At 34.7% G+C, this 24506-nt stretch overlaps 1 protein-coding gene across 2 annotated transcripts; it reads left to right on the forward strand.

Annotated features, from left to right (window-relative positions):
- The first annotated feature begins 6403 nt into the window (after nucleotides 1-6403).
- LOC121124401 (uncharacterized) lies at nucleotides 6404-23938 on the forward strand. 2 transcript variants are annotated; one of them, XM_071890946.1, is made up of 15 exons: nucleotides 6404-12393; nucleotides 12677-13015; nucleotides 13089-13403; nucleotides 17483-17560; nucleotides 17635-17829; nucleotides 17926-18096; nucleotides 18150-18611; nucleotides 18682-18996; nucleotides 19527-20171; nucleotides 20231-21387; nucleotides 21642-21758; nucleotides 22064-22400; nucleotides 22465-22866; nucleotides 23012-23139; nucleotides 23271-23938. In XM_071890946.1, the coding sequence occupies exons 1-15, from the start codon at nucleotides 8782-8784 to the stop codon at nucleotides 23476-23478; spliced, it is 8481 nt and encodes a 2826-aa protein (XP_071747047.1). In that variant the 5' UTR covers nucleotides 6404-8781; the 3' UTR covers nucleotides 23479-23938. The 2 variants fall into 2 exon arrangements, with proteins under 2 accessions (XP_071747047.1, XP_071747048.1); XM_071890947.1 differs by lacking the exon at nucleotides 21642-21758.
- The last annotated feature ends 568 nt before the right edge of the window (nucleotides 23939-24506 follow it).

Here is a 24506-nt window from a genome sequence, read left to right on the forward strand (position 1 = left end):
TCAAAGCTTTTGTTACAAGTGACAGCTCTGACGAAAAAGAAACTGAAAAGTTAGTTGAAAATATCAAATCACTTAAAGAGGACGAACCAGTGATTGATTCAAGTGAGAAGAAATCTCAGAAAAAGAAAAAGAAGAACAAATCTCCACCTGTTTCAGAAGAGAAACCAGAGGAAACTATTCCTTCAACATTGTCTGCTCCAAAGGAATTGATTTCTAAGCCCATGAAAGATACCACTGAAGGTGCTCCTTCAACTCCAGTTGAAGAGGAAAAGGATATAAAGAAATTACCTGAACTTGAGTCAAGCAAAGTTTCGAAGAAGAAAAAGAAATCCAAGGTTCCTCTTCCTACAGAAAAAGATAATGATCAACCTAGTATCTCAACAAAAGAAGTCTCTCCAGAAGATATTAAGACAAGTGATTTGGAATCTCCTAGAACCTTATCTGATTCTAATGAGGTTTTGATAAACTCCATTCCTTCCAATTACAGTGAGGAAGATATCCGACGCTACCTTCTCACATTCACTATGTTCAAGGGATTTGACACTGCAAGACTGAGTTTGATTATTCAGGATATATTGCGAAAGCTGAAAGAAAGTCCTGAAGGTCTTAAAGATTACAAGATCTCTCTAGACTCCTATCCCCGACGACCATACTCTACTCGAGAAATTTCATTTACTTCAATATCATCCACATCAACTCCTGATGATATTAAAGCACTTGTTTTAAGTCAACAAGATCCCAATGAGGAATATGATCCTGAGCGATTGGATGAATTGATTAAGGACATTAATGAAAAAGCCAAAAAGAATCCTGACGAAATTAAGAATATGAAAATATCCTGGGCTAGCTTATTCAAGTCGGAACCCAGTACAACACGAAGAACTTCTAAGACTATTACTACAGTCACAAGTGATGCCTCAAATGTTGAGGAATTATTGGAAGGCATGGATCCGAAATATAAGAAAGTAACTGAGGTAACCTATACTTCATCTTCTGATATGCTTGAAGAAAAGAGGTCCTTCATGGATAAAATCAAAGCTTTTGTTACAAGTGACAGCTCTGACGAAAAAGAAACTGAAAAGTTAGTTGAAAATATCAAAACACTTAAAGAGGACGAACCAGTGATTGATTCAAGTGAGAAGAAATCTCAGAAAAAGAAAAAGAAGAACAAATCTCCACCTGTTTCAGAAGAGAAACCAGAGGAAACTATTCCTTCAACATTGTCTGCTCCAAAGGAATTGATTTCTAAGCCCATGAAAGATACCACTGAAGGTGCTCCTTCAACTCCAGTTGAAGAGGAAAAGGATATAAAGAAATTACCTGAACTTGAGTCAAGCAAAGTTTCGAAGAAGAAAAAGAAATCCAAGGTTCCTCTTCCTACAGAAAAAGATAATGATCAACCTAGTATCTCAACAAAAGAAGTCTCTCCAGAAGATATTAAGACAAGTGATTTGGAATCTCCTAGAACCTTATCTGATTCTAATGAGGTTTTGATAAACTCCATTCCTTCCAATTACAGTGAGGAAGATATCCGACGCTACCTTCTCACATTCACTATGTTCAAGGGATTTGACACTGCAAGACTGAGTTTGATTATTCAGGATATATTGCGAAAGCTGAAAGAAAGTCCTGAAGGTCTTAAAGATTACAAGATCTCTCTAGACTCCTATCCCCGACGACCATACTCTACTCGAGAAATTTCATTTACTTCAATATCATCCACATCAACTCCTGATGATATTAAAGCACTTGTTTTAAGTCAACAAGATCCCAATGAGGAATATGATCCTGAGCGATTGGATGAATTGATTAAGGACATTAATGAAAAAGCCAAAAAGAATCCTGACGAAATTAAGAATATGAAAATATCCTGGGCTAGCTTATTCAAGTCGGAACCCAGTACAACACGAAGAACTTCTAAGACTATTACTACAGTCACAAGTGATGCCTCAAATGTTGAGGAATTATTGGAAGGCATGGATCCGAAATATAAGAAAGTAACTGAGGTAACCTATACTTCATCTTCTGATATGCTTGAAGAAAAGAGGTCCTTCATGGATAAAATCAAAGCTTTTGTTACAAGTGACAGCTCTGACGAAAAAGAAACTGAAAAGTTAGTTGAAAATATCAAAACACTTAAAGAGGACGAACCAGTGATTGATTCAAGTGAGAAGAAATCTCAGAAAAAGAGATAAAGAAGAACAAATCTCCACCTGTTTCAGAAGAGAAACCAGAGGAAACTATTCCTTCAACATTGTCTGCTCCAAAGGAATTGATTTCTAAGCCCATGAAAGATACCACTGAAGGTGCTCCTTCAACTCCAGTTGAAGAGGAAAAGGATATAAAGAAATTACCTGAACCTGAGTCAAGCAAAGTTTCGAAGAAGAAAAAGAAATCCAAGGTTCCTCTTCCTACAGAAAAAGATAATGATCAACCTAGTATCTCAACAAAAGAAGTCTCTCCAGAAGATATTAAGACAAGTGATTTGGAATCTCCTAGAACCTTATCTGATTCTAATGAGGTTTTGATAAACTCCATTCCTTCCAATTACAGTGAGGAAGATATCCGACGCTACCTTCTCACATTCACTATGTTCAAGGGATTTGACACTGCAAGACTGAGTTTGATTATTCAGGATATATTGCGAAAGCTGAAAGAAAGTCCTGAAGGTCTTAAAGATTACAAGATCTCTCTAGACTCCTATCCCCGACGACCATACTCTACTCGAGAAATTTCATTTACTTCAATATCATCCACATCAACTCCTGATGATATTAAAGCACTTGTTTTAAGTCAACAAGATCCCAATGAGGAATATGATCCTGAGCGATTGGATGAATTGATTAAGGACATTAATGAAAAAGCCAAAAAGAATCCTGACGAAATTAAGAATATGAAAATATCCTGGGCTAGCTTATTCAAGTCGGAACCCAGTACAACACGAAGAACTTCTAAGACTATTACTACAGTCACAAGTGATGCCTCAAATGTTGAGGAATTATTGGAAGGCATGGATCCGAAATATAAGAAAGTAACTGAGGTAACCTATACTTCATCTTCTGATATGCCTGAAGAAAAGAGGTCCTTCATGGATAAAATCAAATCTTTTGTTACAAGTGACAGCTCTGACGAAAAAGAAACTGAAAAGTTAGTTGAAAATATCAAAACACTTAAAGAGGACGAACCAGTGATTGATTCAAGTGAGAAGAAATCTCAGAAACAGAAAAGAAGAACAAATCTCCACCTGTTTCAGAAGAGAAACCAGAGGAAACTATTCCTTCAACATTGTCTGCTCCAAAGGAATTGATTTCTAAGCCCATGAAAGATACCACTGAAGGTGCTCCTTCAACTCCAGTTGAAGAGGAAAAGGATATAAAGAAATTACCTGAACCTGAGTCAAGCAAAGTTTCGAAGAAGAAAAAGAAATCCAAGGTTCCTCTTCCTACAGAAAAAGATAATGATCAACCTAGTATCTCAACAAAAGAAGTCTCTCCAGAAGATATTAAGACAAGTGATTTGGAATCTCCTAGAACCTTATCTGATTCTAATGAGGTTTTGATAAACTCCATTCCTTCCAATTACAGTGAGGAAGATATCCGACGCTACCTTCTCACATTCACTATGTTCAAGGGATTTGACACTGCAAGACTGAGTTTGATTATTCAGGATATATTGCGAAAGCTGAAAGAAAGTCCTGAAGGTCTTAAAGATTACAAGATCTCTCTAGACTCCTATCCCCGACGACCATACTCTACTCGAGAAATTTCATTTACTTCAATATCATCCACATCAACTCCTGATGATATTAAAGCACTTGTTTTAAGTCAACAAGATCCCAATGAGGAATATGATCCTGAGCGATTGGATGAATTGATTAAGGACATTAATGAAAAAGCCAAAAAGAATCCTGACGAAATTAAGAATATGAAAATATCCTGGGCTAGCTTATTCAAGTCGGAACCCAGTACAACACGAAGAACTTCTAAGACTATTACTACAGTCACAAGTGATGCCTCAAATGTTGAGGAATTATTGGAAGGCATGGATCCGAAATATAAGAAAGTAACTGAGGTAACCTATACTTCATCTTCTGATATGCCTGAAGAAAAGAGGTCCTTCATGGATAAGATCAAATCTTTTGTTACAAGTGACAGCTCTGACGAAAAAGAAACTGAAAAGTTAGTTGAAAATATCAAAACACTTAAAGAGGACGAACCAGTGATTGATTCAAGTGAGAAGAAATCTCAGAAACAGATAAAGAAGAACAAATCTCCACCTGTTTCAGAAGAGAAACCAGAGGAAACTATTCCTTCAACATTGTCTGCTCCAAAGGAATTGATTTCTAAGCCCATGAAAGATACCACTGAAGGTGCTCCTTCAACTCCAGTTGAAGAGGAAAAGGATATAAAGAAATTACCTGAACATGAGTCAAGCAAAGTTTCGAAGAAGAAAAAGAAATCCAAGGTTCCTCTTCCTACAGAAAAAGATAATGATCAACCTAGTATCTCAACAAAAGAAGTCTCTCCAGAAGATATTAAGACAAGTGATTTGGAATCTCCTAGAACCTTATCTGATTCTAATGAGGTTTTGATAAACTCCATTCCTTCCAATTACAGTGAGGAAGATATCCGACGCTACCTTCTCACATTCACTATGTTCAAGGGATTTGACACTGCAAGACTGAGTTTGATTATTCAGGATATATTGCGAAAGCTGAAAGAAAGTCCTGAAGGTCTTAAAGATTACAAGATCTCTCTAGACTCCTATCCCCGACGACCATACTCTACTCGAGAAATTTCATTTACTTCAATATCATCCACATCAACTCCTGATGATATTAAAGCACTTGTTTTAAGTCAACAAGATCCCAATGAGGAATATGATCCTGAGCGATTGGATGAATTGATTAAGGACATTAATGAAAAAGCCAAAAAGAATCCTGACGAAATTAAGAATATGAAAATATCCTGGGCTAGCTTATTCAAGTCGGAACCCAGTACAACACGAAGAACTTCTAAGACTATTACTACAGTCACAAGTGATGCCTCAAATGTTGAGGAATTATTGGAAGGCATGGATCCGAAATATAAGAAAGTAACTGAGGTAACCTATACTTCATCTTCTGATATGCCTGAAGAAAAGAGGTCCTTCATGGATAAGATCAAATCTTTTGTTACAAGTGACAGCTTTGACGAAAAAGAAACTGAAAAGTTAGTTGAAAATATCAAAACACTTAAAGAGGACGAACCAGTGATTGATTCAAGTGAGAAGAAATCTCAGAAACAGATAAAGAAGAACAAATCTCCACCTGTTTCAGAAGAGAAACCAGAGGAAACTATTCCTTCAACATTGTCTGCTCCAAAGGAATTGATTTCTAAGCCCATGAAAGATACCACTGAAGGTGCTCCTTCAACTCCAGTTGAAGAGGAAAAGGATATAAAGAAATTACCTGAACCTGAGTCAAGCAAAGTTTCGAAGAAGAAAAAGAAATCCAAGGTTCCTCTTCCTACAGAAAAAGATAATGATCAACCTAGTATCTCAACAAAAGAAGTCTCTCCAGAAGATATTAAGACAAGTGATTTGGAATCTCCTAGAACCTTATCTGATTCTAATGAGGTTTTGATAAACTCCATTCCTTCCAATTACAGTGAGGAAGATATCCGACGCTACCTTCTCACATTCACTATGTTCAAGGGATTTGACACTGCAAGACTGAGTTTGATTATTCAGGATATATTGCGAAAGCTGAAAGAAAGTCCTGAAGGTCTTAAAGATTACAAGATCTCTCTAGACTCCTATCCCCGACGACCATACTCTACTCGAGAAATTTCATTTACTTCAATATCATCCACATCAACTCCTGATGATATTAAAGCACTTGTTTTAAGTCAACAAGATCCCAATGAGGAATATGATCCTGAGCGATTGGATGAATTGATTAAGGACATTAATGAAAAAGCCAAAAAGAATCCTGACGAAATTAAGAATATGAAAATATCCTGGGCTAGCTTATTCAAGTCGGAACCCAGTACAACACGAAGAACTTCTAAGACTATTACTACAGTCACAAGTGATGCCTCAAATGTTGAGGAATTATTGGAAGGCATGGATCCGAAATATAAGAAAGTAACTGAGGTAACCTATACTTCATCTTCTGATATGCCTGAAGAAAAGAGGTCCTTCATGGATAAGATCAAATCTTTTGTTACAAGTGACAGCTCTGACGAAAAAGAAACTGAAAAGTTAGTTGAAAATATCAAAACACTTAAAGAGGACGAACCAGTGATTGATTCAAGTGAGAAGAAATCTCAAAACAGATAAAGAAGAACAAATCTCCACCTGTTTCAGAAGAGAAACCAGAGGAAACTATTCCTTCAACATTGTCTGCTCCAAAGGAATTGATTTCTAAGCCCATGAAAGATACCACTGAAGGTGCTCCTTCAACTCCAGTTGAAGAGGAAAAGGATATAAAGAAATTACCTGAACATGAGTCAAGCAAAGTTTCGAAGAAGAAAAAGAAATCCAAGGTTCCTCTTCCTACAGAAAAAGATAATGATCAACCTAGTATCTCAACAAAAGAAGTCTCTCCAGAAGATATTAAGACAAGTGATTTGGAATCTCCTAGAACCTTATCTGATTCTAATGAGGTTTTGATAAACTCCATTCCTTCCAATTACAGTGAGGAAGATATCCGACGCTACCTTCTCACATTCACTATGTTCAAGGGATTTGACACTGCAAGACTGAGTTTGATTATTCAGGATATATTGCGAAAGCTGAAAGAAAGTCCTGAAGGTCTTAAAGATTACAAGATCTCTCTAGACTCCTATCCCCGACGACCATACTCTACTCGAGAAATTTCATTTACTTCAATATCATCCACATCAACTCCTGATGATATTAAAGCACTTGTTTTAAGTCAACAAGATCCCAATGAGGAATATGATCCTGAGCGATTGGATGAATTGATTAAGGACATTAATGAAAAAGCCAAAAAGAATCCTGACGAAATTAAGAATATGAAAATATCCTGGGCTAGCTTATTCAAGTCGGAACCCAGTACAACACGAAGAACTTCTAAGACTATTACTACAGTCACAAGTGATGCCTCAAATGTTGAGGAATTATTGGAAGGCATGGATCCGAAATATAAGAAAGTAACTGAGGTAACCTATACTTCATCTTCTGATATGCCTGAAGAAAAGAGGTCCTTCATGGATAAGATCAAATCTTTTGTTACAAGTGACAGCTCTGACGAAAAAGAAACTGAAAAGTTAGTTGAAAATATCAAAACACTTAAAGAGGACGAACCAGTGATTGATTCAAGTGAGAAGAAATCTCAAAAACAGATAAAGAAGAACAAATCTCCACCTGTTTCAGAAGAGAAACCAGAGGAAACTATTCCTTCAACATTGTCTGCTCCAAAGGAATTGATTTCTGAGCCCATGAAAGATACCACTGAAGGTGCTTCTACAACTCCAGTTGAAGAGGAAAAGGATACAATGATATTACCTGAACCTGAGTCAAGCAAAGTTTCGAAGAAGAAAAAGAAATCCAAGGTTCCTCTTCCTACAGAAAAAGATAATGATCAACCTAGTATCTCAACAAAAGAAGTCTCTCCAGAAGATATTAAGACAAGTGATTTGGAATCTCCTAGAACCTTATCTGATTCTAATGAGGTTTTGATAAACTCCATTCCTTCCAATTACAGTGAGGAAGATATCCGACGCTACCTTCTCACATTCACTATGTTCAAGGGATTTGACACTGCAAGACTGAGTTTGATTATTCAGGATATATTGCGAAAGCTGAAAGAAAGTCCTGAAGGTCTTAAAGATTACAAGATCTCTCTAGACTCCTATCCCCGACGACCATACTCTACTCGAGAAATTTCATTTACTTCAATATCATCCACATCAACTCCTGATGATATTAAAGCACTTGTTTTAAGTCAACAAGATCCCAATGAGGAATATGATCCTGAGCGATTGGATGAATTGATTAAGGACATTAATGAAAAAGCCAAAAAGAATCCTGACGAAATTAAGAATATGAAAATATCCTGGGCTAGCTTATTCAAGTCGGAACCCAGTACAACACGAAGAACTTCTAAGACTATTACTACAGTCACAAGTGATGCCTCAAATGTTGAGGAATTATTGGAAGGCATGGATCCGAAATATAAGAAAGTAACTGAGGTAACCTATACTTCATCTTCTGATATGCCTGAAGAAAAGAGGTCCTTCATGGATAAGATCAAATCTTTTGTTACAAGTGACAGCTCTGACGAAAAAGAAACTGAAAAGTTAGTTGAAAATATCAAAATACTTACAGACGACGAACCAGTGATTGATTCAAGTGAGAAGAAATCTCAGAAACAGATAAAGAAGAACAAATCTCCACCTGTTTCAGAAGAGAAACCAGAGGAAACTATTCCTTCAACATTGTCTGCTCCAAAGGAATTGATTTCTGAGCCCATGAAAGATACCACTGAAGGTGCTCCTTTCAACTCCAGTTGAAGAGGAAAAGGATATAAAGAAATTACCTGAACCTGAGTCAAGCAAAGTTTCGAAGAAGAAAAAGAAATCCAAGGTTCCTCTTCCTACAGAAAAAGATAATGATCAACCTAGTATCTCAACAAAAGAAGTCTCTCCAGAAGATATTAAGACAAGTGATTTGGAATCTCCTAGAACCTTATCTGATTCTAATGAGGTTTTGATAAACTCCATTCCTTCCAATTACAGTGAGGAAGATATCCGACGCTACCTTCTCACATTCACTATGTTGAAGGGTTTGGACACTGCAAGACTGAGTTTGATTATTCAGGATATATTGCGAAAGCTGAAAGAAAGTCCTGAAGGTCTTAAAGATTACAAGATCTCTCTAGACTCCTATCCCCGACGACCATACTCTACTCGAGAAATTTCATTTACTTCAATATCATCCACATCAACTCCTGATGATATTAAAGCACTTGTTTTAAGTCAACAAGATCCCAATGAGGAATATGATCCTGAGCGATTGGATGAATTGATTAAGGACATTAATGAAAAAGCCAAAAAGAATCCTGACGAAATTAAGAATATGAAAATATCCTGGGCTAGCTTATTCAAGTCGGAACCCAGTACAACACGAAGAACTTCTAAGACTATTACTACAGTCACAAGTGATGCCTCAAATGTTGAGGAATTATTGGAAGGCATGGATCCGAAATATAAGAAAGTAACTGAGGTAACCTATACTTCATCTTCTGATATGCCTGAAGAAAAGAGGTCCTTCATGGATAAGATCAAATCTTTTGTTACAAGTGACAGCTCTGACGAAAAAGAAACTGAAAAGTTAGTTGAAAATATCAAAATACTTACAGACGACGAACCAGTGATTGATTCAAGTGAGAAGAAATCTCAAAAACAGATAAAGAAGAACAAATCTCCACCTGTTTCAGAAGAGAAACCAGAGGAAACTATTCCTTCAACATTGTCTGCTCCAAAGGAATTGATTTCTGAGCCCATGAAAGATACCACTGAAGGTGCTTCTACAACTCCAGTTGAAGAGGAAAAGGATACAATGATATTACCTGAACCTGAGTCAAGCAAAGTTTCGAAGAAGAAAAAGAAATCCAAGGTTCCTCTTCCTACAGAAAAAGATAATGATCAACCTAGTATCTCAACAAAAGAAGTCTCTCCAGAAGATATTAAGACAAGTGATTTAGAATCTCCTAGAACCTTATCTGATTCTAGTGAGGTTTTGATAAACTCAATTCCTTCCAATTACAGTGAGGAAGATATCCGACGCTACCTTCTCACATTCACTTTGTTCAAGGGATTTGACACTGCAAGACTGAGTTTGATTATTCAGGATATATTGCGAAAGCTGAAAGAAAGTCCTGAAGGTCTTAAAGATTACAAGATCTCTCTAGACTCCTATCCCCGACGACCATACTCTACTCGAGAAATTTCATTTACTTCAATATCATCCACATCAACTCCTGATGATATTAAAGCACTTGTTTTAAGTCAACAAGATCCCAATGAGGAATATGATCCTGAGCGATTGGATGAATTGATTAAGGACATTAATGAAAAAGCCAAAAAGAATCCTGACGAAATTAAGAATATGAAAATATCCTGGGATAGCTTATTCAAGTCGGAACCCAGTACAACACGAAGAACTTCTAAGACTATTACTACAGTCACAAGTGATGCCTCAAATGTTGAGGAATTATTGGAAGGCATGGATCCGAAATATAAGAAAGTAACTGAGGTAACCTATACTTCATCTTCTGATATGCCGGAGGAAAAGAGGTCCTTCATGGATAAGATCAAATCTTTTGTAACGAGTGAAGTCTCTCAGGAGAATGAACCAGAAAAGATAGTTGAAGATCATAGTATACCTAAAGATGAGGAACGAGTGATTGATTCAAGCGAGAAGAAATCTCAGAAAAAGAAAAGGAAAAGTAAACACTTGTTCATGAAGGACAAAGTGGATGTATTGTCTCAGCCTAAGATTGGTATATCAAGTTTGGAGAATAAAGATTCTTTTAATAGTCAAAATGATCCTGGTGCTTTGTTTTCTACTGAATCTGATGCTCACGTTTTTAGGCATGATAAGAAAAAATCTTTCTTTGATAAAATGAAATCATTTATTCGTAAGGATGATGTAGGTTCTTCCAGTAAGAAGTCTAAGTCTAAGCCACCGGTAGATTCTAATTTTTATGATTTCTTAATGAAAGACAGATATCCTCCTTCTCTATATGAAAGAATTTCTGTTAGAATACCGAAATCTGCTGACATGTCTGTCATCAAGGACATTATTAGATCATCTTCTCCATCGGCAGTTTTTGATGATAATGATTTAGAAGATATTTCTGAACGTATACATGCCAATAGTCGATCTTTTACTGATGATGTCATCGATTTGGATATGAATGTGAAATTAAGACCGTCTGGGATCAAGTCTATGATATCATTTGATCTATCATTGCTCTCTCCTTCTTCTAGATATGATGATGTAAAAAAAATCATAACTGACCAAGTCCCTGATGAGAATATTAATTCTATTAAATTAGATGAGCTCATCAGATATATTTTGCACCAATTTCAAAATACAGGTCCTCAATTTTCTTCCTTTCAACTTCCTTTGCATGATTTGAGGTCTGAAGATAATAAAATAATCGATTCCTTAGATATGTCAAAACAAGCTACATATGCTGATGTTCTGTCCAAATCTGCTAGTTCTGATGTTGAAAAAACACATATTGTTAACAACTATAAAATGTATTATCAATATTGTAAGGATAAATTGAATGATAAAAAGTCCAATGTAATTCTTGATGATTTACTGGTCCTTGAAATTATTCAACAGAATATTGAAGAAGGTATTCGGGAGTTAGAATTTTTCCAATCATCCGAAGATGTTGTGGTTTTAAGAAATGAAAGTATTTATTTGTTAAATAACCTGCTAATTCCAGAAATTGCGAGATCAAAGCTTCTTTTGGTTGATGAATCAATTCAATCCTTGAAAGATTATCATTCTGGTCAAGAATTGGAAAAATTGAAGGAGTCCTTTTCACAACTGTCCTCTTCTCACACCTCTTCCAAAGATTTATGGGAGGTTGCTAAACAGAGTCAAAGATTATCAATTGATATTGATCAACACATTAAGAGTATTTGGAAACAAAAAGAAAGTAATAGTCAAAACACCGGAGACGATGCTCTTGCCCTGAAGTCCAAGAATGACATATATTTGCATAAATGCTTGGACTTTATTCAATTATGGGAATCTTATGAGGAAATGATGAATATTGTACAACCCTGGTTGGTCTCTGCCGAAGAAATCTTGTCAAAGGGTTCTAAATTAACACCATCGTTGATTTCTCAGTTCAGCACCTATAATGCATTCATTCCTAAAGCTGGTTCTAAACTCTCCGAAGCATATTCTCTAATTTCCCTCTCAGATGAAGATTTGCAAAGGCAGCTTTGGGCAACATTTGAGAAAAGGTGGTTTGAAGTAGAGTCAAAAATCAACTCCGTTTCAAACCTTGAAATTGATACTCAATCAAAAATTTCAAAACCTCTTAAGTTTCCAATTTCAATTGATGACTCGAAAGAGATCTACAACAAAATACAATTAGAATTCTCAAATAAATTGCGTGCAGAAGCAATTTTAAAAGATTCTGAAGAGCTACTACTAGAAAAAGAAGATCCATCTTATTGGTTACTCTTGCTTAAGAATTCTGAAATGAATATTGATTGTTTATTTTCATTGATGAATAAAGAGTGGTTATTAAGCTCCGCTATGGAGAGAATAGAGCAACGGATGAGAACTTACAGTCAAGAAATCCAAGAATTGAAAAAAATAAAGAAGAAGGATGTAAGACTCCTAAAATTTGAGGTAATTATCAAAATATTATTTTAGTTCGTCTTGTTGAACCATCTAAGCTAACACCACTATTCCATTAAACTCCATTAACTCTTCATCATTTAAAATCATCCGTCTTAATGTATTTTAAATAATTGAATTAATTAACACACAAATTAAATGTATTTCTTTCTCATCTTATTATATTTATATAAATAATATTAGATGTTTACATAGTTGTTAATACTACTAAATTCTCATTAATGTACAGTCATGCTCTATACCAAAATCATTTTATTCATTTTTTAAACAATAGGATTTGTCCAATTTACTATCAGAGGAAAGTCGGAAATTGAAAATGCTTAACGATGTAATTGACTCTGTGAATGCGTCAGGCAAATTGAATATTGATAAGTTGAGGAAAAACATTATTTCCAATGAGAGCCAAGTTAAGTCTCTTAACAACGACTTAAAAAATTGTAAAAAAAATGGTGATTCCACGATTGATGATTCCATGGAAAAAATATGCAATTTGAATTCTGATTTCGAAGGTGCAAAAATTAAGTTAAATTTTATTCAATCTCCAGATAAATTAGGACCGGACTCAGTTCCTCGCTCGCCCGGATCAATTAGAAGGCATCTTTCTGAAATTAAGGTTTGAGTGTGATTAAAAGAAAATAACTAAATTGAATTTAATAACCCAATATATTTTATCTTCTTCTGAATAGAAACTGCAAGACTTTGTCAACTTGAAGCTTAAGGAAGTTCAAGAACTTGAATCTTCGTCATCTGACTCATTTATCTCTCAAAATAATGGAATACCCTCTTTACAACAAGAATGGAGTAGTGTATTAAATGATTTGAAGTCTGAAATGACCAAATGGGAATCCCTTTATATGGAGATAAAGTCATACGGGGAAAAATATAAGTGCACCGAAGGAAAAATTCGAAGCATGGAGAATGAACTTGAGGCTCTGGAAGAAGGGGGACGAAAGAAGAAGTCTTCACCTTTCTCTGATGCAGATCACTTAAAACGGTGTGAGGTAAGAAAAAATTGTTTATGATGCAGCAAAAACAATTGAAATATCTCCTTTTGTTTGTTGTTTGTTTTTTCCTCTAAAAATTCCTTAGTCTGTGAGACAAACAACCTTTATTATTTTATTTATGAGTAACTTCTAACTTCCTCCTCTATGGTTTGCCCATTGAAGTAGTGTGGGTACCTTAGAAAATAAATCCTTATCTTCTATAGTACTCACGACTCCTTTTTTAGTTTTTCTTTTTTGGCTCTGTAATGAAAATCTATTTAATATACATACCGGGTGCTCCATTAAAATCTGAACACTTTGAATATTAAGCTTCAACAAGATAAATTTTCAACAAAATGAATACTATAAATTATAAATAGATGTGTGACTGAGATCTCTTAACCATTAATCTAGCCGCCCTTAGCAGCAATGATGGCTTACAGGTGGCGGCGGAAGGCCTGGATGTAGTCATCTGTCATAGCGTCCCATTGCTGGCTGACAGTGGCTTTTAGGGCCTTGGTATTAGGATGAATAACACTGCAGGGATTCCCCTCGGCATGCACCCAAAAGGTGTATTCAATGTGGTTGGTATCAGGGCATCAAGTGTTAAAAAAGAGTTCAAAATAACTTTAAGAGTTTTGCAAAAAGAGGAAATAGGGTTCTTTGATTGCTAGTGTCAAAAGTGGCCTCCCCACTCTCATCACAAGGCTCTTTCTTTCCACCCACTTTTTTAGTAGCTCTCTGGACACTGGTGTGGTCCAGTTTGGCCTTTTTGACATATCCCTTCTTCTTCTCATACGTTTCGGTTTTGCTGACGGCGTAGACAGTGGTTTTGGAGACACCCAACTTCTTGGTTACTTCTGTCATGGATTTTCCACCCTCAAAGAGTGTGCTAATGGACATTCGAAAAACACACTCAAGTCTCATTTTCTCGACTTGTACGTACGCCAGAGAGCTTATGTTTGTTTTGTTTTGTAACTAATTGTGAATGCTTTAATAGATCGAAATATGAATTAATTTCAGTCACTCAACCTTATTTTCTTCTTAACTACGTGAGTAAAGTATGCTATTGCACATATGATGGAATCCCCATAGCTCAGTGACAACGCGCTCGGGAAATATTATTCTCTTGAACTCAATCTGCGTTCAATCCCAGGTGATTCCTAGAGAAAGAAATGTATAATACTTTATGTATATATATGGATTTCACAAAAAGATTCCAAGGTTAGATGTTACAATGTTACTTATACTTAATTAAACTAATTAAAGGAACATTAAAAAAAATGTACATATGCATACGTCGGAGTCCATCTTTATTATTGGGCCCGGTTGGTTTACTACCATTAGGAACATAGTGATTATAAATCCACATTTTATTCTGTCCTGATTTAGGATTAGGTTGCAAATGTGTGAGAAATACCACATTGGGTGGATATGCGTGATACTTGAGAGCTTTGAGTTACTTTATGCAATTATAATAGGACAAAATTCAACCTTCTTAACTTATGTATGTACTTAAGTAAAGGAAGTATGAAAAATGAATAAATAATCATTTATGTTGGATTTCAGTATGGAAATAATCTTATACCGGACTGAGATTGTCATTATTTTAACCAATTCGCCCTGAACCGGTCTCGTTATAAAATTTGGTCTACGAAAAAATTGGTCTTGATTCTGTTTTTTTTTTTTTTTTTAAAAGAAAGAATTCAGAATGCTCAAGAAAATATCAATTGATTCTTAATCGGAAAATAGTTATATCTCGGACTGAGTCTCAATACTAAAATACATATATTTTTATTATTATTGGTAGTTATTGTTGGATGGGCCTAAAAAACTAAATAGGCTGCAGTCCTAGAACCGACCCTTATCGGTCTTTTAATAGTTACTACAAGAGCTGAAATGACGTAGTTACTAGTTATGTCATTTTAACTGTTGGAGTTTCATCATGACATCATTATTTCAAAGCAAGGATGTCCGTAAGGAGTAGTCTGAACGGGTTGTAGCCCTTCCCCCTCCCCAAATTGAGGAGTTTTGCTTTTTACTAGAAAATTTAATATTTGAAATTTTTTTCCATAATATATATTTTTATGTGGATTTTTGAATTATTTTTTTTGCAGAAAAATTAATTTTTTGTGAACAGCTGTGAACTTTTGAATTTCTTTGGCAAAAAATGTAATTCTTGGATTTTTTTTCAACACCAGGGGGGACTGGTCCCGTTCAGCCCTTGGCTCAACTTTTTTTTATTTTTTTTAAAATCAGTTCTAGTATTGACTGGACTGGACTGAATAAGTCTGACACAACAACACTAACTATTGGTAGTCCATGCTGTTAGTTTTGAACACTCTGTAAGTGGTTCTATGGTTTTGAAGTGGATTTACTTTATTTGTTGTTATTTAGTCTCGTGATCATAATAACCCTCTGCTGCACGAACAAAATTTGAGTATTTATGACGACGACGACGACGTAGTAGTAGTAGGAACTCTACACGTCGTGATTGCTCATATGATTTTTCAAATAATATGTAAGTAGACTCAAACAAATGTTTCTCTTCTATACATACGTTTAGTAACTTGCATATTATTATTAATAATATGTTTAATATTTATACTCCTCTCTTATCTCTATCAATACATATATTATGTACGTCATACGTACATAATATATGTGTAATGTCATACGGCTATGGATGTACGTGTGCAAAGAGTGGAATTATAATGAGAACAGCTTGGTTTTTTACAATATGTTATATATATATAAAAAATGATGACCAATAAGTATGACTTAACTAACTATCCAACCCTCTCTCAATTTCTCTTCTCAAATGCGAATTAAATGCAATGAAAGAAGAGTAGTAGTATGTAGGTTTTCAATTCATAGGAGCACGGACAAAAAGTGCCTACTATGTATTATTTATTTTGTGTGTATTAATGTGTAGAGTTCCTGCTTTGCTTCTTCCTTTACATCAAAGCAGACCCAATTTTCTTGGGAAGCAGCACTAGGATGTTGTAGAAATAGAAAAAAAGGAGAACGATGAGCGGTCTCTCTCTCCCCCGACTATTTCCCCTTATCCATTTAGTAGATCAGTTGAAATTTCTAAAATAAAAAGTAGAGATGTCCGACGTGGAAATAAGACGACAACGACGCTAGGATTCATTTATACATATTGTTAATTATTATACTATTTATGAAGAAGGTACATAGTGAAATATATATAGTACATTTATAGACACACATCAAATCCATGGGTTACTTTTTGCAACCCCATGCTGAAAGCAGACTTTGACGTAGATTTTGAGGAAAATAAGAGTGACGTCCATTCTCTGATGGTGGTACTATTTAAGTTGTTTTCTGTGCTCCTGTCTTCAAATGCTCCAACCATGATTGGTTACATCTCCTTTGCTACTTCTTAACCTTTCATCATCACATGTACTGATGATCTACTTACGCACATGTCCATGCCAAAGGAGGAGTTATTAGAGAAAGCTTATTCCTCGTTTTCTGTGTTTTTTCCTTCCTCTAAAATTTCAGCAGTTGTCGCCGCCGGCTTATCTTCCTAGCTAAATAAACATTACTGAAGCTTCTGATATATATATGTTACATATGATGTTCATGTACATATTATCTTGTTGCCTTTGGGATGCACCGTCTTCTCCTCTTTTTCTTCTTCTTGTTTGTCCCATAATTCTATTTTTAACCCTCTCCCAAGATATATACATAGGTAATAATAATCTGTTTATTATTATACAATAAACTTTCGTTAAAACCGTTGTTCTTTCTTTCTATACTCGCTCTCATACATATGTTAGTTTGGAGTAGTCCTGTGCTATTTCCTATAATGTAATATGGCAGTTGTAACCAGAAGAGGGTTTGTACATATTATTAGGTTATGAGTGTTTTTTGCAAAAATGAAAATTTTCATCGCAGTAGTTTTTTGTTTTTTTAGTACGTGTTTGTGGATTATAGAAGTTATATGATATTTTATCTCTCTCCTTACTATTTCAAAACACAGACCCCTTGTGAGCTTGGATATTAATTCTTTAAATAGTACACTCGTATATGTATTTATATTTAATTTTTTTTTCTTCAATTTTATATAGATTATATCAAGTGAAATAATTGAGACAAACAACCATGTTGAGAATCTAAAAGATCTTGCTTCTATTGTCTGTAAAAAGGTATATAACTATTCGTTTTCCAAGTGCCGGCTTACGGCCCAAAATGGATAAATAAATATTCATAATGTCCATAGATTGGTATGGAAGATGGAAGTATTGGACGGCAACATTTCAACAAGGATATCGAATCACTAATACATCGATTGGAATTCCTTAAAACGGCTCTTTCCATTGTTCAAACCGAGGCAGCGCAACAAGTGACTGACGCATCAAAATTGAATGGTACTATTTCTAGTGCCAAATCTCGTATTCAAAAAGTCCAGGAAGAGGTAATGTTTCTATTCACTGTTATGTCTGTATTTTGAAGCTAACAAACCTCACATTTTCCCTCAAAATTCATATTTCACATTCTCTTTCTTACTTAGACTAAACAAATTAAGAGTCAGAGCATGCCTTCGTCCTCTACTGAACCACAGATTGCATCTCTGAGGGAACATCTTCTAGAACTTGGAAGAATCGAAGCTGAAACCAATAATAATCTTAAGGTTTCAACAGGAATTGATGGAGAAAGAGAGGATATCAAAGGAGTTCTGAAGGTACAAAAGCTTTTCAAAAGTCAAGAATATGTTGCCATTATATATATTTTCAGCTTTGGCAATCTGTTTTCCAAGAGACTTTTGCTCGCTATCAAGAACTCTCTTGTGCTCTTTCGGAGAATCATGATATTGACTCTGCTCTCGATTTGTGGAAAAAATATCTTGGACGAGTAGAAAAGGAGTTGGATCAAGATCTTCCCAAGAACTACGATTCTCTTCTTGAAAGAAAGCGAATCTATGGAGTACACAAAACTCTATTGGAGGATCATCATCAATCCTTAAGTAAAATTGAAAGCGAAAAGAGTCTTCCGCTCTCTCTTCTTCATGAGAATGTTATTAAGAGTCTTGATAATCGAGCAGAGTTCATTTCTGAGAGGCTAAAATCTTGGGAGGAATACAAAGCTGAAAACGATGAATTGTTCTTATGGCTCAAACAAATGGAGAGAGAAAAGGCTAGACTTCACTTGAAACATGTTCCTATTCATTCAATTGATGACATCCTTCAAAAAATTGAGGTAATAATTTGTGAATCTATTTATTTATACAAATACTGAATTCAAGTACTCACATATCACTCCACTCTAGTATCTTTTGGAGAAAACAACGTATGGAGAATCCTTAGTGGAGCGACAACAAAAGAGACTCTCCGGTGATTTAGCTACGGAATATGAAACAAACATATCTAAAGGTCTTAAAACGGAGCTTCATTCAGTTCGTCAACGGATTTCAAGTCTCAAAGCTGGACTAAGAACATGGAAGGATCATTTACTCCGGGTGAAAAAGTTGTCCAATGATTTCGATCTCAAGTCAACAGAAATGAATCAATTTTTGAAAAAAAATACCTCAGGAATATCCTTGGCTCCGCCAAATCTAATTCCAGAAGCCATTCAAAAATACAAGGTAAATAGAAGTTTTATTTATTTAAGATCAAAGGGGATCGATCTTTTTTTATTCCCTCTATTTGTGCAAAAAAAAAATTATCATGAAAATACAAATAATACTCAATCATGACTCATTTAATAGCAGAGTCAAAAAAAAAAAAAAAAAAAAAAAAAGAAGAAATAATCGGCATAAGGGATTAGGAACATTCCTACTTCTTATTTTTTTTGTTATATTAATTTTATCCCCCATATTCCGAATAGACTCTAAGGTTTAACCTTAAGAAAGAAAATGATATTTCTGCTCATATGTATATAAAATAAATCTAAATACACCCCATGTCTGTCAGACAGGGGGATGAGGTGGTGCAAGGAAATACGCACCCTTTTTCATATACTCGCCGGTATATTTTTTCCTCTCAGGCCATGCCATTCATTCTTGAATAGGGTTTGCAGGAAAAACGGAGAGCGAAGTAGTTGTGTATACTTTACTCACTTGTTGCGTTACTATGAAGGGAAATAATTTATCAAGTCTCTTCATTTCTTTTACAGACCCTTAGATTGGATCTAGAGAAAGGCGAAACAATTATGGAGGAAATGAAAGATATAGAGACAGCTATCAAGGAATACGCGAGTCCAGAGGACATTAAGTGTGTTTCACAAAAACTATGGTTAAATCAACAAAAGTACGAAGACCTTCATCATGATATAACAATCAAGATCCAAAAATTAGAAGAGCAATTGGCATTGATAGAACTGTATAATAAGAAATTTGAAAAGTTCATGGTCTGGGCCTCTCAATTTGAGGATCGTATCAAGTCCATAAAAGAAACTTATATTATTGATCTTGTTCCAAGATTTCAACACGAAATAGATGAAGAGCTTATGTTGAAGCAAAAAGAAGTTGAGTGGCTCAAAGGTGTTTCATCAAAATTATTACCTAAAGTACCTGAAGACAGTCGTGCTAGACTTGAAAGTCATAGTCTAGAACTTGCAAATAAGTGGTCATCAATACAAGCTCAATGGTCTCAACGTTTATCTAAATGGAAGGATCTTAACGAAGCCATCTCTAAATTGGAGAAAGAAACGGATGATATGTTAGTTTGGATTAATGCGCAAGACCGTGTTATGGTTTCTGGTATTCCATTTGTGGATTCATCTAAAGAATCAATCCGTAAAGCTTTATCAGGAAATGAGGTATTTTAAGACTGTATAGTCCTGATGCTTTTATTTTATTGTTATTATTTTTTTTACAGACTTTCTTAAAGAGTATTAAGAAAAAGAGTCCTGAGCTGAGCCAAATTCTTAATGACAGTGAAGTTGTATTAAGTGGCTGTCATGATCTCAACGTCAATGTTGATCTTGTACGAGAATCAGTAGAATTATTAAGTATGAGATGGGCAAGACTTTGTTCTGATGCTGAGCAACGAAAGCCCTTCATCTGTGATACTGAAGCAGAGTGGAAACATTTCAAGGAAAATTGTCAGGGCCTTGAAGAAGTCTTAAGTACTTTAGATAATGAAACTAGTCAAAAAGGCTGGGAGAGTTATAGAAATAGATTAGGAGAGATCAATACAAAGTTTTGTGATATGGCGAGGAAAGGCCGTTTGGATAAAAAGGGTGATATTAAAAAGCTATATCAGGACATTAATAATGGTTGGGTTGAAAAATCTCGTTTGGAGAATAAGCCACAGTGGGCCCGAGAAGTCAACTTTTTGCGTGGAGTAGATGCTCAAGTTACTGAATTACAATTCAGTTCAAAGATTCCTGAAGATGAAAAAAATAAGAAACTAAAGAAAATCCTTACAACTTTGAGAAGGAGATATGAAGATGAAAAAGAGGACGAGAAATATAGTGAAATCCTGTTAGAACTATGGAAAAGGATTCATGAATTATTAGATATAAATATTCTTCCTCTATATGCTTCTCAAAAATCTAGATCTTCAGTTGGTGCTACTCAATATCAGGAATTAGAGACTCCTTTACTTGTTGCATCTTCCTCTAATGTTAATTTAGCAGAGTTTTCACCATCAGAAATTGAAAATGAGTTGGCCTCTATCAGCGCAGTAAAAGAAAAGCTTAATTCTTCAACTCCTAAAGAAAAGCTAAAGTCAGAGTTAGAATCATCATTATCTTCCTTTCAAGCAAAGTTAGATCTATTATACAAATACCTTAAATCACCTACCCCCATCAAATCGGAGGAAATTTCCATTGTTCATGATATAACTGAGAGACTTTTACGGGTGTCAAGGGGCTATTTGGATAATTCTAATTATATCAGTGAAATTCTTATGAATAATTATGGAACAGATGAAGAATACGCCAGGAAAGGAAAAATCAATGAGATGGAAGGGAAACTGAAAGAATTGGAAGAAATTTCTCATTCGAAGCATAAACGTGTTTTAAATGCAAGGTAATTTTAGAATTCTCATTTGAAATATGTTATTCATTCATTTGACAAATGCACCAATTTCTATCTGTCTTTTTTTACATAAATCACAATTCTTATTCTTTTTTTCGGGTATAAGAAGAGATTTAGATACTTGTTAGATTTTCTGCACCTTATGTAGTTGTTTCAAAAGGTTTTATTTATCAACGAAGAGAGAGGATCAATAATTTTGTATATTATTAGTATTATTTGTGCTCTATGCTGCTTTTCGTTTATAGTTTAATTGAATCTGGAGATCAAAGTCGATCTCACACTACTAGTGATATTGATAAGTCCCCTCAGGACAATAATTCTGGTGATTCAAGTCCTGGATCTAGATGTTCTTTATGTCGAAGGTACATATATTAAAATGCAGAAATTGCTTCTCCTTGGAAGTCCTTTGTTGGTGTGCTTTGGAAATCTTGGAACTTTTAATATCATAATATTATTATTAATTGCTTCACACTAACAACCTCCGCTTTGTGTCTCATTTCTAACTTTTAATTACTATTCATTTTACTTTACTTTTTTACCTCGCATGTCATTTCTTTCACTAATCCTGATGTTGGGCTCAATAATCTATTTATGCTTTTAAAATGTCCTTACTCAATTCGGTTTTTTAAAAATCAAATAATGTATTTTTTAACATATTTTATTCCAGGAGGAATGTTAAACAACTTGACCAAGACTTATGGCGCTTACAAAAATATATTGAAATGGCTCATAGTACACTTGGATCCCTTAAAACACCACCAGATTCTGTAGAAGACCTTGAAGATGTTTTCCAAGACCATAGAGAATTTTTAATGGAGATGGATTCTCATAAAAGTTTAATGATGTCCGTCAATGTCGTAGGAAAACATCTGATTTCACATTATAAAAGTCAAGAAAAGGCATCTGAGCTTCAAAACCGCCTAAATGTAATAAATGCTCAATGGGATGAAGCCTGTGAGGCGGCTATCTTATGGCAAATCAGACTTCAGACGTCTTTCTTACAGGTTTGGATGATTTATATATAGGAAGTTTCGAATGTTCTCATTTTGTATTTTTAATTTTTTATAGAATGCTGAATTTCATCGAGTTGTGGATGACCTTTCTAAGTGGTTGGATGAAACAACCATTTCAATCCAATCTTGTGAACCAATTAATTTAAATCTACCTTCAGATATTCTGCAGACTAAGCTAGAAATGTTTGACGACTTACTACACGACTTAAAACGCTGCGAACCGAGGATCGTGTCACTAAGAGAAACTGCTGATATGCTTCAAATTCAATTAGACAAAAACGAAGAACAACAATCCATATGTATTCGTGTTAAAGAAAAACTGAGAACCCTCTCTCAAAAATTTCGTATCCTTATTAATGTGTGTCATGTATATTCGAAGAAGTTATCTCGAGCAATTGGTCATGAGACGGGAGATTCTTGTGAAGACTTAGTCGTTGTTCCAACTTTGACAGATGAGGTTTGTTGCGTTGAAGCCTTAAATATTCCCCCTCCCTTAAATTAGATACATTCAATTATCACTGCACTTAATTGATTTTTTTAAGTTAATCCCTTTTAATTTCTTAAAGATAACTCGAATGCAAAATTAATGAAATCTTTTATAGCTTCTGCATTTGAAAGACTCAAGTTCTACTCAGAGAGGTTTGTTATCAAGTACATCATCTTCTTTCAATGTGCCCCCACCATCTTCATCTTCCATAATCTCGAGTCAGGAAGGAGATGCAATACCAAGGTTAATTTCTATTTCTTTATATATATATTTTTTTTTTTGCACTTAGAACAGGCACTATTCGTTATATGCATGTTCATTAAAAATCTGAATAAGAAACCTGTAATTCTATTTTTCCCCTCTTTTATTTATAGTGAAAATGGTGTACTCAGAAGGAGTTATACTTTCCTAGGAAGAGTTGTTAGGGCTGCTGTGCCTATTCAAGCTATAATGCTCCTTCTCCTTGGGGTCTCAAGTATTGTTCCTTTGAATCAGGAGGATCTCATCTGCACTCTTCAAAATAATCTTGAGAGATCATTTGAACCAGTTATCAGGTGGTCGAATGGACCTCCTCCAATTTAAATTATCTGCTTATTAGCCTTAGGACTTAAATTGTTTAATAAAGTAGTGTCCATGGGTTAAAAAATCAACCTAATTGTTTTTTTGTCGTATATATATATATATTTATTTAAAATAGAATTGCTTTTAAAAATATAATTCGAAGATTAGCGCATTTATTGTTTTTAAGTGATAAATTCCCATAATATTTTGGCACTAGATAATTATTAGTCCTTGTTGTGATCAGCTGAATATTTGTCTGAAATAAAATAATCTATATTTATATTTGAAACTAAATCATGTGCCTATTAAAAGATGTGTGCTCACAAAAGTTGTAATTGACATTATATTATAAAAATGAATCTTTTTGTTGCTTAATCATAAAATGTCTCGTGTTTTTATATTTAGTGTCCAAATTAATATATATTTATTCAGCTATGCGTTGTATGAAAAGATAAATAAATATATGCTTTTAATATTAAAATCATATTGTTATTTTATTACACTCCTAGTTGGGGACTGCAGTCTCTGGTCGTATATACTTATTCTTAGAGGCTATGTTCAAATTACGTATACGTCTAGGAAGGGAGATTTTGATTTAGCGAACACTAGCTATAACGGTTAAAGTACGTATTTTATCAGGAGAGAGGGATAGAAAAGTGTACCAAATGCAAATATTGGGCTGTAAAAAAGGTCAAAAATTTGCGTACATACTCTGTACATAGCCCCTTAACCTTTGTTCAATTTAACAGTCTCTAAATTAAGAGAAAACTCATTTTATCAAATGGTCTGTGGCTCTTGGAAAGGATTTGATGGTGCCAAGAGAACCATTGGAAAGATTCCAAGAATAGAAGACTTATGTTAAGTTACATTTTAGTGGAACAATGTCAAACCAGCTCTGAATAATTAAGCCAATAAAAAATATTGTAACAGATCTCCTCTACATAAATAAATAGATAATTTCATTATTAATGAGATTTTCCATAATTTTTATTTGTTAAATTTTGCAATCTTCATCATAGAATCCTTATTGAATTATAACATAAGCCATT

This window comes from Lepeophtheirus salmonis, chromosome 9 (genome assembly GCF_016086655.4).
Source record: "Lepeophtheirus salmonis chromosome 9, UVic_Lsal_1.4, whole genome shotgun sequence".
NCBI lineage: Eukaryota > Metazoa > Arthropoda > Copepoda > Siphonostomatoida > Caligidae > Lepeophtheirus > Lepeophtheirus salmonis.

What these genes read in the sequence shown, in the direction of transcription:
- LOC121124401 (XM_071890946.1), top strand. Translation starts at nt 8,782, where the DNA reads ATGTTGAAGGGTTTGGACACTGCAAGACTGAGTTTGATTATTCAGGAT. An exon ending in AAGCTTTATCAGGAAATGAG is followed by an intron (nt 20,172 to 20,230) that starts GTATTTTAAGAC and finishes TTTTTTTTACAG; the next exon opens with ACTTTCTTAAAGAGTATTAA. An exon ending in TTCCAACTTTGACAGATGAG is followed by an intron (nt 22,867 to 23,011) that starts GTTTGTTGCGTT and finishes AATCTTTTATAG; the next exon opens with CTTCTGCATTTGAAAGACTC.